We start from the raw sequence: 18,468 nt of genomic DNA on the forward strand, positions 1-18,468 counted from the left end.
AATGCACGCTCTCTCTCTCTCTCTGCCTCTCAAGTCTGTAAGACAAATATCTATATAAAAATAACAGAAACAAAATGGAATTAAAATGTTAAGCGTATTTTAAAAATTAATGTTAATACTGGGACATGAATCTATGCATTTACCAACAAGGCTAATTTGATATCACTATTTATTAGCTGTTTGTGAGGGAAAAAAAACTCTTTTTTTTGCATGACCCATTGTGCACACAGGCTTAATCTGTTGCTTTGTCCTTAGTTTTCTTTGGAAGGTTCCAAGAAGAACCTTAAATATCTCAGAAAATAAATGCATTTAGATCTCAGCAATTTCCCAGGATGATGGAACATTTGCTACCAACATTTTTCATGAGTCTCCTTAAGAACCACAGCCTCTCCCTTCTAAAAACCCTCCATGCGCCTCTTCGGTTGACCTCCAGTGTCTTTCCTGCAGGCCATGCTCTGTGGGCGACAGCGCCCCGCAATTCTTCCCGGCTAAACTACACTTCCCAGCAGCCTGTTCGTGCATCTTCCCAGGTCTTGTGGGCCCCTGGAGGCGTTGCGGAAAACCCAGACGCTTTGCGGCGTGGAGTGGGAGGGAGACCAGCAGGGAGGACAGACAGGCCGAGCCTCGCTTTGCACACCGAAATGGCTCGCAGGCAGGACGAACAGAGAGGGGGTACGCCCTTGCTGGCCGAAAGCAAGCCAGACGCCGAGGTTAAGCTCATTCTGTACCACTGGACGCATTCCTTCAGCTCTCAAAAGGTAAAGGTATCGGTTACATGGGCGGCGTAGATCGGGTTTCAGCACCCGGACAGCTCCCTCTCGGACCTTTACAGGCACGCAGGTGCACTGGGAATCCGGCCTCCTGCATCCTATCGTGGGCAGGTGCAACCTTGTGGGCAGGGATGTGCATTGGTGGGGAGCGGGTGTGAGATATGATGCAGGCAATGCCACACTGCTGATACGCGACAGAAAGCATCCCTTTCGTTGTTAGGCCCGGCGGCCTTGCCTACACAGCGAAGGGCAGGCAAGTGCCAATATGCCATCCAGGGTACCTTCTTTCATTCTTTGTCGCACGCACACTCCTCAACAAGGCATAAAGGACCCTGTATTCAGGTTCTTGTCCAGAAGAGAGAATTAGGACGCCAAGAAAATAATGGTGGTAGGGAAGGTGAATGCCTGTGAAATACTTTTCATTTTTTAAAAAAATTTATAATAATAAGATGCTAGCAGTATCTCACATATGCTTTCCCGGAAGAGGAGTCATTAAAGAGAGTCCTGAAGTGTTAATAACTCAGGAAAGTCCAAAAGGACACTTAGGCAAGTCATTTAATGGAAAGCTGGGGTGCTTGTAGTAACCAGTGTGAACTCTTCCAGGTGCGCTTGGTAATTGCTGAAAAGGCATTGAAGTGCGAGGAACATGATGTAAGTCTGCCCCTGAGTGAGCACAATGAGCCTTGGTTTATGCGTTTGAACTCAACTGGAGAAGTGCCTGTCCTTATCCACGGGGAAAACATAATTTGTGAGGCCACTCAGATCATTGATTATCTTGAACAGACTTTCCTGGATGGTAATGTTAAGGCTATTTGTGATTTTTTGGATTTACTTTCAACACAAATGTGTTCCTTTTCTCTCTCTGCCTCTTTCTCTCATGTTTTAGTGATTGAAAACTTTTCCATTTCCATAAGCATATAAATAAAATAAATCAACTTAAATTATTACAGTTCCATTTAAGAGAATTTCATGTTTAATTGAAACATTCTTTTTAAGTTCACTTGCAATAACTCCTACAGATGTGTAGGTCGTGGTAGGAATCTTTTTAAATATTAAAACCAAATTCCTAGTATTGGTTCTAAATGCACGTTAAGAAAGTTAACTTCAATCTTAAAAATCAGGAAGAAATAGGAGTAAAGAAAAGAATAGACTGTTAGTATAATTTGAGTTATTTTCCCCAGTTATTTCTTTAATGTGAGATTTTAGTATCTTTTCTAGGGAAATATATGGTTATAATTTGTATAGTGGTTTTAATTAATCATCACGTATTGAAAGCTTTTGTTATCAAGTATTTTGTAATTTCAATTCTATTCAGCCTTCAGAAGAACCCATTCAAAGATAGGTCTGATTCCTTAGTAATTCCCACTTTGTACCTGAGGAAAGAGAAAAAGAATCGCCTTTTTTTATTGCCGTGTTGTGGCAGTCTCATCTTCTGAACCTTCATAACTATGCTGTGTCGCATAGTCTTGGCCACTTAGGCCGTGCAGACAGCCCTGGAAGGTGAACTGTAGCTTCAATGCTTTGCTGGAGATTACAAAGCAGACCTCTGGCAGAGCTGAGTGCACACAGACGCTCCAACGTTCACATTTCTCTAAAAACGAAGTTGTATGAGGTCCTGTGACTTTTCATCTGCCACCAGTTATGCTGGTAGGTAGGATAAAACCTTGATGCTGGGGAAAGAAGTTAGGAGGCTGAAAAATGTCTTAAAAGAAAAAATGATTATGAGATCTAAATGTTAATGCATGTGTTAGTTCCCCAGGGTTGTTCGATTCTGATTGGAGGTTTTAAGAGTGGCCTTGGTTGAGGCTGAAAGCTTAAAGAACTACTTCTTCACCATTTGTTGCTAATCTATAAATTTATATGCCAGAGACTGTCCTGGAAACAGTGACTGAATTGACCTAACACACTTTTTTTCTCAACCTTGAGCTTTTTGGAAATGGATAAGTCTGTTAACAATAATCTATATCTCTTAGGAAAAGTAACTATGCTGTGATACAACAATTGTGTAAAAACTTTATCTTAAATTACCCAAATTATAAAAATGGTGTATATGTAATAAATGAAAAGGCATATTTGAATCTCTTGGTATCAGTGCTGGGTCAACAACTGCTACTATTATCATCATTCCCCTTACTTTCTGTACCTCCTGCTTTCTTCTCCTTATATTATTTTCCTCTGAGAAATTCCATGATATAAATAAAATGGTTTTTTTAACATGGTAGTGTTACTTTGTTAAATTTTGTGTTAAAGTTTATTATGTCATTTATGTAATGTATTAATATTACATATTTCCTTAAAATATTCCTAAATAATTTCCCTTTTGATTTTACCTTACAGTAATAAGAAAACTGAAATGTGTTGAGTCCTGCTGAGTTATAGTTATGTTTAAATAACCAATCAAGAGAAATACAAAGCTGTTCTTTTGATTATTTATTGAATTAGAGGATAAGGTAGCTTGGGCTGACTGACAGGATGAAAATATGGAAGCTACAAACTTTAATTTTGATTGAGCTATGGTTATAAGTAAGCAATCAAGGGTCCTAAGTTTTAATTGTGATGTTGCCAGTAACTTGCTGAACATCTTTGTTGACTCTGATTTTCTATTTGACTTTTAGATTAGGTGATGTAAGTTTTAGCAGTTACAGAGAAAAAACATATCTAACTAGCTCTTAATTTTACACTTTGATTTTTCCCATGAGAAGAGTCAATTAAAAAGGAGTAAGAAAAAATAAGAATAAAGGAACCTCGCATTTATGGTGGATTCGAAGATAGCAAAGGAGTAACAGTTTTATGAATTAAGACTAGCTCAGTCTGTGATAAAGGTGAAGTTTGTCTCTGAGTATTGAAATATTGCTGTAACCTCATTTTGTGAATAGTAATTGTCATACTTGAATTACTTGTGAATTTTCTTAAATATTGTAAGGTCAAAGGCAGTGTCTGTCTTACTAAAAGCTATCCTCAAAGCTGTGGAACCTGAATGTTCTTCAATAAGTGCTTCATGCTTCTGAATGAATAAAATGCTTGAATTGTTGAAATAGATGTCAGTCCAAATGGAGATACCTGGTGGCGTTCTTGTATGCTGTTTGCTATAGAAGAGATACTATTAGATCTGTGGATGATAGAAAAGCAGAAATAGTTACAGTGTTGATTTAGTTTATGGCATATTTGTCATGGAAAAACACAAAAATGGGAAGCTAAAGTTCAATAAGACTAAGGGCAATATACAAATTTCATTTTAAGAAATCAGCTGGTTTAAGGAAGGATGGAGAACTTGTTAATACTTACATGAAAGGTTAATGTAATGTCAGGTTATTTTAAAAGTATTGATTCTGTCTAGAATAGTGTGAGCAGTAAGGGAAAATCGGAATTATGAGCTGATTGAAACATTGAGAATTTTTTTCCAGTTATAGACAGAACTTTGAGGAATGTTGCCAAATTAAAATGACAAGCAGGTAGATTTCCCAAGGAGTACAATTGCACCTAGTTGTATATAGTTGTACATAGTTACATAAGAGGAGACTTAGTGTAGCCATTCATGCATAGTTCAGAAAGGTGTGATCTGGTACCTCTTTGTCTGTTATCACTGTTACTGGCTGATCCTTCTTATTTGTCAGCTAGGAATTATAAGAAAACTGATGATTTCTGACCTGGAGTAATTTCTTAACCCTTTTTAGTCAATAGTTATAATCCTTTTACTTTGGGATGATCCATTAAATAATTGGTAATGCAGAGAGAGGAGGAGGAATTTTGATATTCAGGACAGTCTTTTTCAAGTTTTTGTCTGAAGTAAATTGTTTTCAAGTTTTTGTCTGAAACAAGTTGGAGGATATCTATGTGTTTCTTTTTTTTTTTTTTTTTTTGAAGCAGTCAGTGGAAGAATGGCATAGCCACGAATACTGTAGAGTACTCAGTTATGGCTGCTCTCCTGAGGCCTAGTGTGGAGCTCTCACTTCATTCATTCTTCTCGGTAGCCATTTCTGGGATATTAATTTGATGCTGGGTCATAAGATATTTAAGGATATCAAATCTTCAAAATCATACTAATCCTCAAAGATAATTTTTGGAGCTAGTGTTGTGGCACGGTGGAATAGCCTCCACCACCTGTAAAGTCAGCATTCCATACGGGCCCTGGTGCAAGACTGGGCTGCTCCATTTCTTATCAAGCTTCCTGCTAGTGCTCCTGAAAAGGCAGCAGAGGATGGCTGAAGTGCTTGGATCCTTGCACACAAGAGGGAGACCTAAAAGAAGCACCTGCACTCACAGTAGCCCAGTTTCACTTGTTGTGGCCATGTGGGGAATCAGTCAGCAGATGGAAAGCCCCTTTCTGTATCTTCCCCTCTCTCTGTAGCTCTTTCAAATGAATAAAATGAATCTTTAAAAAAGATAATAAGAAAGAATTAACAGTTCCAAATTGTCCTTAAAATGAGTTTGTTATTGTTATGTTTTATGCTCTTTTTTATATACCTAATACTTTTTTCATTGCATACATGAATGCAGTAGACATAAATGTTTTATATTAAAACAAGCCATCAATTAACCTAGATGAGAGATGACAGTAAAGAAAATCAGGAATGCTGGATGTGATAAGATGAATAATATGGGTTTCATAAAAAGATCATTCACTCACCTCATTCATTGATTTAAAAGGCATATTGTGAGAGTGAGAGAAAGGGAGAGGGAGGGAGGGAGTTGTGAGAGAGGCAAAGTGAAAGAGAACTTGACCCACTGGTTCATTCCCCAAATGGCCACGCCTGGGGCTCAGCCAGGCCGAAGCCAGGAGCCTGGAACTCCATCTGGATTCTCTCTTGTTAGTTGCAGTGATCCAGACACTTGGGCCATGTTCTCCTGTGTTCTAGGCACATTAACATGGGATTGGATCAGGAGTGCAGCAGCTGGAACTTGAACCAACTTCCCCCAAATGAGAGCCAATATCACACAGCAGCTTAGACCTTTTGTCACGACACTGGTCTTAAATGTGGAATTTTCACAATAGTTGTCTCTTGTATTCTTACCCTTTTTCACGAAAATGTTAATTTGGCTATTAAATAATAAAATATCTGGTATGAAACAACTATAAATACTGAAATATGTGGTATTACTCAGTTGTAACCTGGAATCAATGATACCATATGGTGAAAATTTAATTTTGATATTTTAATATATAATCACATGAAAATGTGTCACATCTTTTTCTATGTGTATCATCTTTAGATATTAGGAAATATAATTTAGTTTGGAAAACATCATTATAATTCTCATATGCTAAAATTGTTTAAGCCTGATTATAATATGTCTAATAAATAAAATTGCACATATTGAAATGTGCATAACCTATACTGAAAAGAATATTAATTTTGAAGTTACTGTGTTAAAAACATGGTTTTCATTTGATGGATTACCAGTATTGATAAGATTTAGGGAATAATTTTGTTTAGCAATGAAACTCTCATATATAGTGCTTTTTAGCACTCTACTGAAGGTGCAAATGAACAATGAATGTGGAAAAAATATAGCATATAGTTAAAACCATCAGTCTTTAAAACTAGTGATCACATTGAAGTAAAATTTAGTGTTTACTCTGTGATGTGTCATAGGTGGTGGCATGAAAATGCAGAGGCCTAGTTCTATATTATATTTATCCAACAAATGGAGCAAATTGTCTGATAAAGGAGTTTTTGATTTCCCTCATTTTAATGTTTCTGTTAAGAGTTTTAAATATGATACCAGTTAAACAATCAATGTAGGCTGTACATATTTTATTGAAAATAGTTCTGTAAATTTTTCTCTTAGAAAATCCTGGGAGTAGAAAGTGAATTGATTGAATCATCTCATACACGTATTTTTGTCAGCTGTATTTAGATTTGACCTTTCTGATACCAAAGTTATGATAGTCAGTTGAACTGTAGTTAGTTTATAACCATGTATTTTGCTTCAGATGCCAACTTAATTGCTTATCACTGCTATTCTACTTGTGCACCGTCTGGTGAATGAGTATTTGAAAGTTAAAATATAATTCAGCTACATTATGGGTATTATCTAATACGTTAGTGCTATATTTCAAGTAAGCGAATTTTTTTTTAAAAGCCAGAAAGAAAAAATGTTAGGATAGCATCACTATGAAGAAATGTTATATGCTTCAAGAATAAATGTATTTACCCTGATTAAACATTACACAATGTGTATGCAGGCAATGAAACAGCATATAGTGTCCCATAACAAGTACAGTTGTTCTAATAAATTTTAAAAAATAAGAACCTAAGGCAACAGCATAAGTTAGAATTAGAAATGAAGTTGAGTTGGTTTTTAATTGAACTAATATGGCATAATAAACTATGCAAATTGACATAGTGTGTGTGTGTGTATGTGTGAGAGAGAGTGAGAGAGGTGTTTCTTATAAATAAGGCATAATAAACCCCTTTGTAGTAGATCCCAGCTGTGCATGTAGTAAAACAGTAAAATAATGAAAGGTCATGTCCTTGATTTCTTTTTAGGTTTTTCTCTTCAGGAAGCCAGATGTTATTTGTTTATTTTTTAAATGGTTGAGAACCCTTGTTAGTCCACTCAGCCTTTGGCACTGAGCCTAGAAAATGGGTGGGGTAGTTTGCACCCCATATTACCCCATCAAATGGCTGCATAATGCTTTTTATTGCTTTTCTGTTTCTCTTGTTGTCTTTTGTTGGTATCTCCACTGTTTATCTCTCACTCTGTCTGTCTGTCTGTCTGTCTCTCTCTCACACACACGTGTATATATATGTGTATATAATTCATCACATTTTCTGTGATATAAAAGATGTGTCTATAAAACTATTGTGTATGTATGTATAAATATATCTCCATCTCTATCTATTGCCTCTTTCAATTCTTTATCTAAATGTGTGTGTAAAACAGTATCTGCTTTATCTCCTGCCCAGGAAGTCAGATTTTCAGACAACTTAATCATTGATATTTTTTATTTCCTGTTAATTACTGAGCTAGGTTTCTACTGCTGCAGCCCCACTCTCCAATGCTTGCTCTCCTGGCCTGCTTCTTAAAACTCCCTGGCTTCCAGGTTCTGCCCCAGTATGCCCTAGTATTACTTTCCCATTCCTACCAAGGTGGAACACTGAGAAAAGATTCTCTTCTTTTAGTGTGATAGCAAAGATGCCATCTGGGAAGACTGCAAATGATAAGGTAGGATTGAGAGGAAAGATGTCCCTTGTAACTCAAAGGAAATTCCCCATTGTCTTTTGTCTGGAGGCAGGATACTGTTGTGCTCTGGTGTGAGATGGGGCCTGAGCACATAGAGCCTGAGTAATGATGGACAGGGCATCCTTGAACTTTGCCAGCAGAGAAAGCAAGGACTTGGATGAGAACTTGGGTTTAGTGCCAACTTCATGTTGTGTCTGACAGAGTGTTTCGGGAGTTAGACAGCAGACACAGTGAATGGAACCAAAGTATCTTAAAGTTAGCTTTAAGCGTTTGTGCCTCTTTGCAGTGTTCAGGGTTGGCCCAATGAGACTTCCCCAGGAAACAATTAGACACGTTTCTCCTGCTCTTGTCGATTTCACAGTAAGGAAGTAGGAAGATTTGGAGAAAAGTCTCAGGGCCTGCCGGAATCAGGAAGCATAAATTCAATTGTCTGGGAATTGAACATGTTATACCACGTGTGGTTATTACCCTGAGGTTCTTGGAACTCTAGAGCAGTGACAGTTTTGGTTTTTGAACCCATTTGTCTTGGCAATTATTGAGGACATCCAGGCGCTTTTGTTTACATGGGTGATCTTACATATCAATATTTTTCATTTGAAAATTAAAAGAAAAATGTAAAAGACACTAGTAAACTGAAGCACCCATTGCATTTGCATCAGGATAGCGTCTGGAAAATTCTGCCATATACTTCAGAGGGAGAAAGAGTAAAAAAGAAACACATTATAAACATAGTCTTGACTTTCTCGGTGCCCTAACAGTGTCCTGAAGAAGCCCACGATTCCCAGACCTCATTTTGAGAACTGTTGCCCTTAGTGGTCTAGGAATAAAATTCAGAAACTTCAAAATCTCAGATGGGGAGAAATTAGTGAATTTCCAACAGAAATCTCACATTTCTTTCTGTTCCCACTGTAGGTCTGATTCTTGACAATACCAGCAGTGACTGTGACTTTGGTACCAATAGAATACAGATATGTTCCGTGAACATATGAAATTGTATATTTAATTATTATAGACTTCCTTCTACCTGGTTATTATGGTAGCTGTTGGCTATGCTTCTATATATGTTGCTATTTAATAAGGAGGCATACATATTAGTATTTAATAATTTAAAATATATTGACATTTGTATTTTAATAGAATTAATCTCCTTTGCAATCTGCTTTGATATTTTGTGGATTTGGTGACAAAATAGAGAAGGACTGGTGGACCACACAAGGAACTTCCTTGAATGTCAGGGTTCTGTATGTCAACCTCATGGACATGTCTACCATACATTGCTAGGGTTCCTGTGATATTTATTGAGGTTCTACAAAGGGGGAGCTAACTGTACTTCCCATGCTGTGATCTTAGCAACCTACTTGTCTTATTTCTACATGGGGTCAGTGAAGAAACATAAAGGAATAGGATTCTTGGTTATTCTTGTCCATACATCTTTCAGAATTGGATTTTTCAGTAGGGAATTAGACATTTATCCACTTTCCTGAGGAGTAATCCATCTTTTTTTTTTTTTCCTTAGAAAGTTAGAAATAGCTTACTGGCTCAAAAAACTTGTTTGACTGGTCTGGTGTGATGGGCTTAATATGAAATGCTCTGCTGATGGCAATTGACTCTCAACTCTCAACAATTATGAATGAGCATGGCATCCCTCGAAGGATATTAAATTAGATAAATGACACAGTCTTGGAACAACATGAATAAAGAAAGTTGACGCTGCTCTTGTCCTTGTAGGACTGAGCTAGCTGGCATTCATGGGGCGTGGTTTGAGAGCTGGAAGTAGGAGATGGTTCTGAAGAGGTGCAGGCCTGACCTTTGGGTCACATCATTCACTTTCACTTTTTTTGGTTCAGCCTCTGAAATAAAAACCCTTTGAAGATATTATGACAGAGTCATGACATAGAGCATTCCATGAGGAGCCGGAGGACTTCCAGGAGCTTGGGAGACCTACCCTGCCTCCACATCTCAATGTTCATTCAATGTTCACTTCAGATCAAGTATTCTACAATACCTGGGTTTGGGAGATGCACACGTTTATCATAATCTATTGAACATCTTCTCTGGATCAAACATTGTAGGACAGGGATTTAACAGACTAATGTGTAGTTCTTCCTTTTACAATCTATAGTCTAGATTGTAGCTTGCAAATGAAGATTTATGTAGAATGTACTGTTCATCAATAAATTATTAGAAATTCCTAGGGAAAGTACAGCTGTGGTATTTGAGCAAAAACTTTTCCTACTCTGTACAGACTGTCATTTCACATTCTTGTAGTACCACTAGGGCCATCCTTGGTGTTGGTTGGCACACAGAAAAGAGTGGGTCCTAATGATCTGTGATGAGTTTTCATCCACTTAATCAAGTTTTATTGAACATCTAAAATGTATAAGGGCCTGTACTAGACTCTGAATTGTGGCTTCTTTGTCCTGCAGATGTCCACAGGGCAAAATGCTACGCATAGTTACAGGTTGGTAAAGACTATACCACCTTTTGCACAATGAATTGTGGGCACATGGACTAAGATGCACCTGGGCCAACCATATGTCGTCAGTTGTAAAAAGTTAGGGAATATTTTGTGGAGGCAGGGCCATGAATAATTGGACTTGGAGGGTTGAGTGGCAGTCTGCAAGCTGCAGCAAACAGAAAGGTCATGCGATCCTGGTTTGTGATCTGGGCTGGTTCATCAGGCTCTTTCAGTGAATGTCTACACTGCAGTGATATCACCACTTAAATGTACTGACTCAATGTTGAAATGTTACTGAGATTTTTGTTTTTGATGTAACATCTAGTTTGTAATTTTTCTTCCTGTGTTTGTGTGTATTTTAGAAAGAACACCCCGATTAATGCCTGATAAGGGAAGCATGTATTACCCAAGGGTTCAACATTACCGTGAGCTGCTTGACTCTTTGCCAATGGATGCCTACACTCATGGCTGCATTTTGCATCCGGAGCTAACTGTGGACTCCATGATCCCAGCTTATGCAACCACGAGGATTCGCAGTACGTAACAATCTCAAGTGTATGGGTTTCTATCTGAGGTTTCTTTTCATTGCTATTTGAAACCTGACGTGTCTCCTGACCACTGAGAGACCACGAGGCACAGGCTTGCTGACTTTGCTTTGTGGAACTGCAAGCACAGATGGATCCATGAGCTAGTCGGGGGGAATTTGTGACTTATGGGTTCAGCTGAATATTTATTGGCTTTCAGACCCAAATTGTCAGTCTTGGGCCAAACTTGGATATGACTTAGAAGGCTTGGCCCTTGGAAATGTAAAGATTATTATATAATCTGTGAAATATTAAATGGAAATAAGAAGAGCTAGGATTATGGGCCACTGATTTCAAATGTCTCGTTCCTAACAATCATTTCTTCAGCTGGTGATGGAGTGTCTAACGATTGTTAGTAGCCTGGAATTGAGATACAGAGGAAATGTGCTGGGGCCAGAAAGGGCAGGGAGGTTAGGGGTGAGATTCTGGTGTTTCACCCAAGCCTTCTAAACACAGAAACTGTGTTTTGTACAGTACATATTTCAGCATTTTACTCAAGTAGTCTTTCTTCCTTTCTGTACTCTTCCTCTTTCTTCTTCCCTTTCTAACTCATTCCTCTTTGCCTTTTTTGTCTTCTCTCCTTTGTCTTCCTTCCACTGCCTTCTCCCCTTCCTCTATTTTTGGCATTTTTATTTGTTTTTTATTATTATTGTTTTCAATAATATGGTTTTATAGGTATAGGGGTTTCATACCCCACCTCCTTTTCTTCCTTTTCCATTCTCCCCTCCTCACCACGTCCCCCTACGTTATTACAATAGTATAATCCTTCAGCAACAGTCACAAGTCCAACATTCTGCTATTTAAGCATATCACAACATTGTAGGTATAGGCAGTGGTAGCAAATATAGCATCATAGCTTCAAGGTACATTTAAAAGTTTCATTGGGACTCCTCCCTCCCCTTCCTCATGATGCCTTTCCTAAGTATTCATGCTGTCACTCAAAACCAGTGTTTCAACTACAATTCCATCATCTATATTTAATACTTTTTAAAAATAAGGCTTTTTCCTTCCATTCATAGAGAGAAATCTGTTATAGAAAAACTTGAAAAGTAGAACAACTTCCTTGCACCAAGCATTGGGATGTGCTGGACTTTGGTCTAGGAGCCTACTATGGAGCTTCTCATTTAGTCCTGATCTGTGCGACAGATACTCTTACAGTTTTATTTTAAACATGGAGAAACAGGCACAGACTGTATAAGTCTTCAGCAAGTCAGGACACATACTGGAGGGCTCGTGTTCCCACCACTGAGCTTCCGTGCCTCTCCTTGTTTCTGGTAAAGGAGAGAGAACATAACTTTTATTTGATAAAATGTTTTTGTTATCAGGCCAAATTGGCAACACAGAGTCTGAGCTGAAGAAGCTTGCTGAAGAAAATCCAGATTTACAAGAGGCATACATTGCGAAACAGAAGCGACTTAAAGTAAGTGAACCAAGTTTTCCTGAACTGATACCCACTGTTTGGAGTTTGTAAAGTTCCGCTGTTTTCCACAGCCCCTGCTATTAAACATCACACTTCATGGATATGCATGTTACTTTGTCTGTGTTCTGCTTTTTAGAAAGAATTCTGCTTATTAAGTTTTCTATTGAAACCTAATGCGCACTGCTTCAAGAGCAGATAGCAAGCATGCCACTTACCATGCAAGGTTATCAAATGTACAATCAAGTTAATACAGCATATTAGGAATTTGCAATTTCAGGGGTCTCTCCATGGTTTTCTCTGACTTGCCATACATGCTAGTAAGGAGCAAAAGGCCCATGTATGTATTGGAATGTGAAGAAATATGGTCTTTAAATGGAATCCTAAATTATTACACAATTGTCCTACGATTGGGACAGTTACCAGAGATCAGCTAGATGGGATGAGGTCCTGAATATGCAGGCTTTATGCAACTGCATAAAATAGATGCAGAAAGGCGAGGTGCTTAGCAAATGTTCAGCCTTTCACTTTCTGTTAATTTTCTTTCCATGGTCCATATACAGCATATGGATACTTTCTCCCATTTTCCCTCAACCTCACAGCTTTGACCCCATTGTCATTAAATGAAGGCCCCAAGAGAAATGTTTGCCCACACTGCATGGTCAGTTCTTTTATCCTCCAAGCATGCTTTCACTCCCTGGGTTCACACTGCTTATTCCCTGGCCCTTCAGGAATTCAGGCATTCATTTATGGTGACTGAAGTTCTGTTCCTGAGTTGGGCATAGAGGAATTTCTTCCTGTTCTCCCTGCTCTCCCTGCCCATCTCATCTCCCAGGAGATGCCCAGGCATCTGGGGTCAACTTTTGGGGCTGATAGGATGTGAGAGATAACAGCTTATATTTACTGTGCTCTACAGAGGCTTTTAAAATAACTATGAATAACCTGTGATTTTGGTTATTAGTCAAAGCTGCTTGATCATGACAATGTCAAATATTTGAAGAAAATCCTTGATGAGTTGGAGAAGGTCTTAGATCAAGTTGAGACTGAGTTGCAAAGAAGAAATGAGGAAACACCAGGTAGGTGTCTTTGTTTCCTTTTTTCTCTTTAACATCAGGGTATGATGGGAACATTTCTTGGGCCTTACTGAAAATTCTCTGCAATCTAGGTTATATCGTCACTACTCTTGAGCAATTTTAACTATGGCAGTAACAATGATATTGAGCTCACGAACATTTAACTTGGTCTGTGTCTGAGCTGTGAGGGATCCTTCTGCAGATGTTTGGCATAGCGGGGATGACATTGCTTCGGAAGTCCACCTTCCATTTCAGAGTGCTTGGATTTGTGTCCTGGCACTGCCCCTCATTCCAGCCTCCTGTTAATGGACATCCCTGGGGCACGAAGTAATGGTCCAGCTTTGGCCCCGCTAACCTAAACACTTCTCAACTCCTGACTCGGGAATGGCCTGGTCCCAGCTGTTAGGGGCATCTGGGTAGTCAAGCAGTGAATGGTAGATCTTTCTATTCATACCTACCTTTCAAATAATCAAAAATAAATCAAACAGTAAAATCACTGATTTAAAGAAATAAGTTATGGTTGAGAGATTCCTATCCAACTTTTTTTTTTTACAAATTTGTCATTACAGTAGTTAGCTTGGTTGGATAACCTGAATAATTGCTTTAATGCTTGCTCTAAATTTTTCCCACTTAGGCTGCCTTTTCAATCTAAATTATAAAATAGGGGTTGGGACCCATATGGTAGTCCTAGAGGCTAAAGTCATCACCTTGTATGCACCAGGATCCCATATGGGTGCTGGTTCTAATCCTGGCTACCCCGCTTCCCACCCAGCTCCTTGCTTGTGGCCTGGGAAAGCAGTTGAGGACAGCTCAAAGCCGTGGGACCCTGCACTCATGTGGGAGACCTGGAAGAGACCCCAGGCTCTGACTTCGAATTGGCTCAGCTCAGGCCATTGCAGCCACTCAGGGAGTGAGTCAGTGGATGGAAGGTCTTCCTCTCTATATATCTGACTTTCCAACAAAAATAAATAAATATTTAAAAAAAAACAGGAGTTAATGCACTCATGTATTGCACCTGTGAGCTAACTTCAGGATGAGGCTGTCGTCAGACATAGACAAGTAGATGGTTACCTGCTCCCATTGACAGCAGAGTGGAACGTGCCATCCTTGAAACCTGCTTCATAATAAGAACTCTCTTGTGCTTTAGACAAGTCACTAAGAGAAATAAGCTCTAAGTGTCCTATAGGCTTAACCCCCTATATTTTCCTAAGACACACGTATTTTCTTTTTTAACTTTATTTATCTATTGTTTTTGATAATCTTATTTAGTTACTTAGCGTACAAAGGGTCAAGGGCTACAGGAAAGTGGGTAATACCATTGTTTTCACACTAATATCATCATTTCCCCCTGTATCTGGGGTCAGGAGAGAAATAAAGGGAAAAGCCCCACCAAGAGACACACTTATTTTCCTAATCCAGGAGGCTCTGTTAACTTCTCTTGCTCAGAGGCTTCTTGTTCTAATGTCTATAAAGTGATGGAGACAGACTTTGAGCTGAAGCTTCTCCAATTTCACAGACACTTGGGTGTCTGACAAGTCTACCTTAGCTTCAGAAACATTTGCATAAAATATTTCTAAAGCATAGACTCACTTGTTGAGTATAATTGTCAAGCAAATGGGCCATGACCTTCAACTATTGCTCTCAAGTCTGAGTCTACAGATCCACACTGGGGTCCGTGTGCACAGTGCTTTCCCCTAATTCTCTTCTGCTCTTTCTCTGAATAGAAGAGGGCCATCAGCCCTGGCTCTGTGGAGAAGCCTTCACCCTGGCAGATGTCTCGCTTGCTGTCACATTGCATCGACTGAAATTCCTGGGGTTTGCCAGGAGAAATTGGGGAAACGGAAAGCGACCCAACTTGGAGACCTATTACGAGCGTGTGTTGAAGAGAAAGACATTTAACAAGGTTCTAGGACATGTTAACAACATACTGATCTCTGCAGTGCTGCCCACAGCATTCCGGGTGGCCAAGAAGAGGGCACCGAAAGTCCTTGGCACCACCCTTGTGGTTGGTTTGCTTGCAGGAATGGGATATTTTGCATTTATGCTTTTCAGAAGGAGACTTGGCAGCATGATGTTCGTATTTAGACCCAGACCAGGTTATTTCTAGGCTTCCTGGCTGCTGGTGGTAGCCCATCCAGCCATTCAGCTAGACACTGTGTACTCTTCTAGCCTTAGTGAAGAGTTATCCTGGGCAATGCATAAACAAGCAAACAAAAAAACCACACCACATTTTCTTTACTCTCTTGGTAGTTCATGTGGGAAGGAAAGATTCTGAAAATATTCTTGTGGGTTGGAAATCACTTCTTTGCAAACCTGAGCTCATCAACTCTTAAACAATACATGTAAGGCTAACGTGCATACGTACTGACTGGTAGAGAATAGACTTTTAAACTGTTGGTTCAAGAGCTGAGTTATCGTTTGATAGTTATTATTATGACCAGACAGAAGTAATAACCTGCTATTGCCCACAGCTCTTTATCTGAGCCCATCTGATGTGTTGTTGAGTGTAAAGTAGTTAGCAGTATCTTCTGAAATTCACAAGTCTTCTCTTACTACAAAGCAAAGGAATTCAGACAGCAAGAGAGCACAGCATTTTTTCTTCCTACCACTGCTTACTTTAGGCAGAAATAAGGGAGGAAAAAGGAGAGGAGAAAAATGAGTGGAGTTTCTAGAAGGGAAAGCGCTAGAATGCTGCCACCAGATCCCTCCAATGCCATTCATGGCTGCCTGTTCGCTGGGAAATTTCATGTTTAACTACTGGTAGTTAAACATCCAACATCCACGTTTGTAACTGAGAACTCCCAGAAACAGTTGGCTAGGAAGCCAATTCGAGTAGTAGGATATAGGGAACTCCAGAGTTTGTATATACAGCATTTGATCTCACTATTTATGTTAAATGCTTGTGAATCACACGCGTTGATTTAACAAAATTAAATGCTAACATATTTGGACAAGTGATGTCCCCTGGAATGCATCTGTATAGTATTTACATGAAAGTCTTAAAAGAGATATGAAGATGATTCCTCATGGTTCCCAATTCAATGGTACCCATGAAAAATCCCTGCAGTACCCCCTTCCTGTTCTGGGGTTTGGCGTCCATAGCCACCTTCATGCACTTGGGTAGTGTTTAGACAGCTTGTCCAAGCTGATCACTAGCATGGCCTGTGGCTGGGGATTATCTGGGAGTACCAAACGTACTCATTCTTCATTTGGAGAGGCTGGTGCATTAAGTGGCATGTGTTTAGTATCAACAATCCCTTAAGAGGTAGAAGAGAAGGAGAAAGGTCCAGTTGTGGCCCTGGCACTCAGTTTTGAGGAGATGGAGAGAAAGGACAGTTCACCTGTATTCATTTCTGTGCCTGCAGGCATGGTGCAGTGTATCTCAGCCCACCTGAAAGGGACAGTCACCGTGTTTCCCATGAAACCCATAGAACTGCAACGTGTGGCCTGTACTCAGAAACAGTCTCATGGAAACAGGTCTTGGAGCAGTTTCAAGCGTGTGCCAGGTAACATGTTTTGGAGAAGATAAGGCAAAGTTCCAGTGAATAACAGACTTGCCTTTGCTGTCTCCAGGAGGTTGAGCAAAATATCCAGAAAGGAATAGAAAACCAATACCTAGGAAGCAACGACTTTTTGATGATAAAATGATCATACAGTTTCATCGTAAATCTGTAGTTTCATCCAACTGTGTCAGAAAATTTTGATGAACTAGATTACAACAAGCTAATAACACCTCCAGGGTAAACTTAGCCTAGTAGTTGATAGATTTGGAGCTTTTATAGCTTTTGGATTTTATACAGCAGGGTGTCACCAGGGTGTTGGAGTGTGTTGCTGGGATGTTCCAAGCCACACAGTCACAGAAGATCCACAGACTTGCTTACATAGTAGTTCACAGTATTTTCAGAATTCTTTATGTCACTATTAAGAAGGAAAACTGAGACACGAAGAAATCAACATTGAATTTTCACAAAAATCGACATGGATAATTTAACGGTGAAAGGTTGTTAAGAACAAAGATTACAAGCCTCATATTAACTTTCTTTCTCCCAGTTTATATTAATAAAGACAGACATACACTACAGAGTATTTATAATTGTATTATACAACTGACAACACGCTTGAGTCACTATTTCAGGTGATGCATCAAGCCATTTCCATTTGTTTAACACATATTTGGAGGTTATGCTTTAGACATGTGTACTGACACTGAAACCACTAGATGTCGCTGTCACCCAAGAGTCTGACTGTAGTTTCATTATTATTGTTTTTAAAGGTTCCTCCAGCCTCCTGAAATGTTTCACAAGAAGATAAACGTTAATGACCTCAGTTTCTGAAACGAGGCCATTTTATCCGATCATTTGTCTGCAAAACAGTCTGAGGAAATAGTATTATTGATTTCTAATGCTAGGGAAGTGATAGCAGTACCATACAATGCCACGCTAAAGAACAGAAGGTACACTATTAGCTACACGGACACTTCATGATCATTGGTGGTCAGTCCATGTACTCCTCAGATTCCAGATATGTGTGTAAAAATCACAAGTAGAAAATCTCTGAGACCCCAAAAGTATGTTCACTGTTTATGTGTTAACACAGAAATGCGATTTTATTGTTATTGCAGTTATATGCCTTTAAAATCCATTTTCTTTAACCGCACAGAGTTGCAAATTGCTTGCTCAATTTTTAATAATTATTCCTGTTGATATAAAGATTGTACATTTTTGGTGTTGTTGTATATAATAATCAAGATACTATTCTGCCTGTAAGATCCATGAGACTAATTGGAAAATAAATATGAATCTGAAACAAAGTGTTCATTTTGTAATCATTTGGGGATTCACTCTTTTGAAATCAAAATATCGTTTGGTAATTAGATAAGTTAAAGCCAAAATTAGGTATTTAAGATACTTAGCTGCATGGATGCCCTATTTTTTCTTATGAAAATTACTAACTCTGGCAGACATTTCGTGAAGTGGTT

The 18,468-nt window shown here is 39.0% G+C and overlaps 1 protein-coding gene across 1 annotated transcript; it reads left to right on the forward strand.

Moving 5' to 3' along the window:
- Positions 1 to 545: 545 nt before the first annotated feature.
- GDAP1 (ganglioside induced differentiation associated protein 1) lies at positions 546 to 15,859 on the forward strand. The gene is made up of 6 exons (XM_004588058.3): positions 546 to 758; positions 1,374 to 1,566; positions 10,779 to 10,952; positions 12,326 to 12,420; positions 13,379 to 13,493; positions 15,215 to 15,859. The coding sequence occupies exons 1-6, from the start codon at positions 642 to 644 to the stop codon at positions 15,595 to 15,597; spliced, it is 1,077 nt and encodes a 358-aa protein (XP_004588115.1). The 5' UTR covers positions 546 to 641; the 3' UTR covers positions 15,598 to 15,859.
- Positions 15,860 to 18,468: the final 2,609 nt, after the last annotated feature.

The sequence above is a fragment of the Ochotona princeps genome, chromosome 9 (genome assembly GCF_030435755.1).
Source record: "Ochotona princeps isolate mOchPri1 chromosome 9, mOchPri1.hap1, whole genome shotgun sequence".
Classification (NCBI taxonomy): Eukaryota; Metazoa; Chordata; class Mammalia; order Lagomorpha; family Ochotonidae; genus Ochotona; species Ochotona princeps.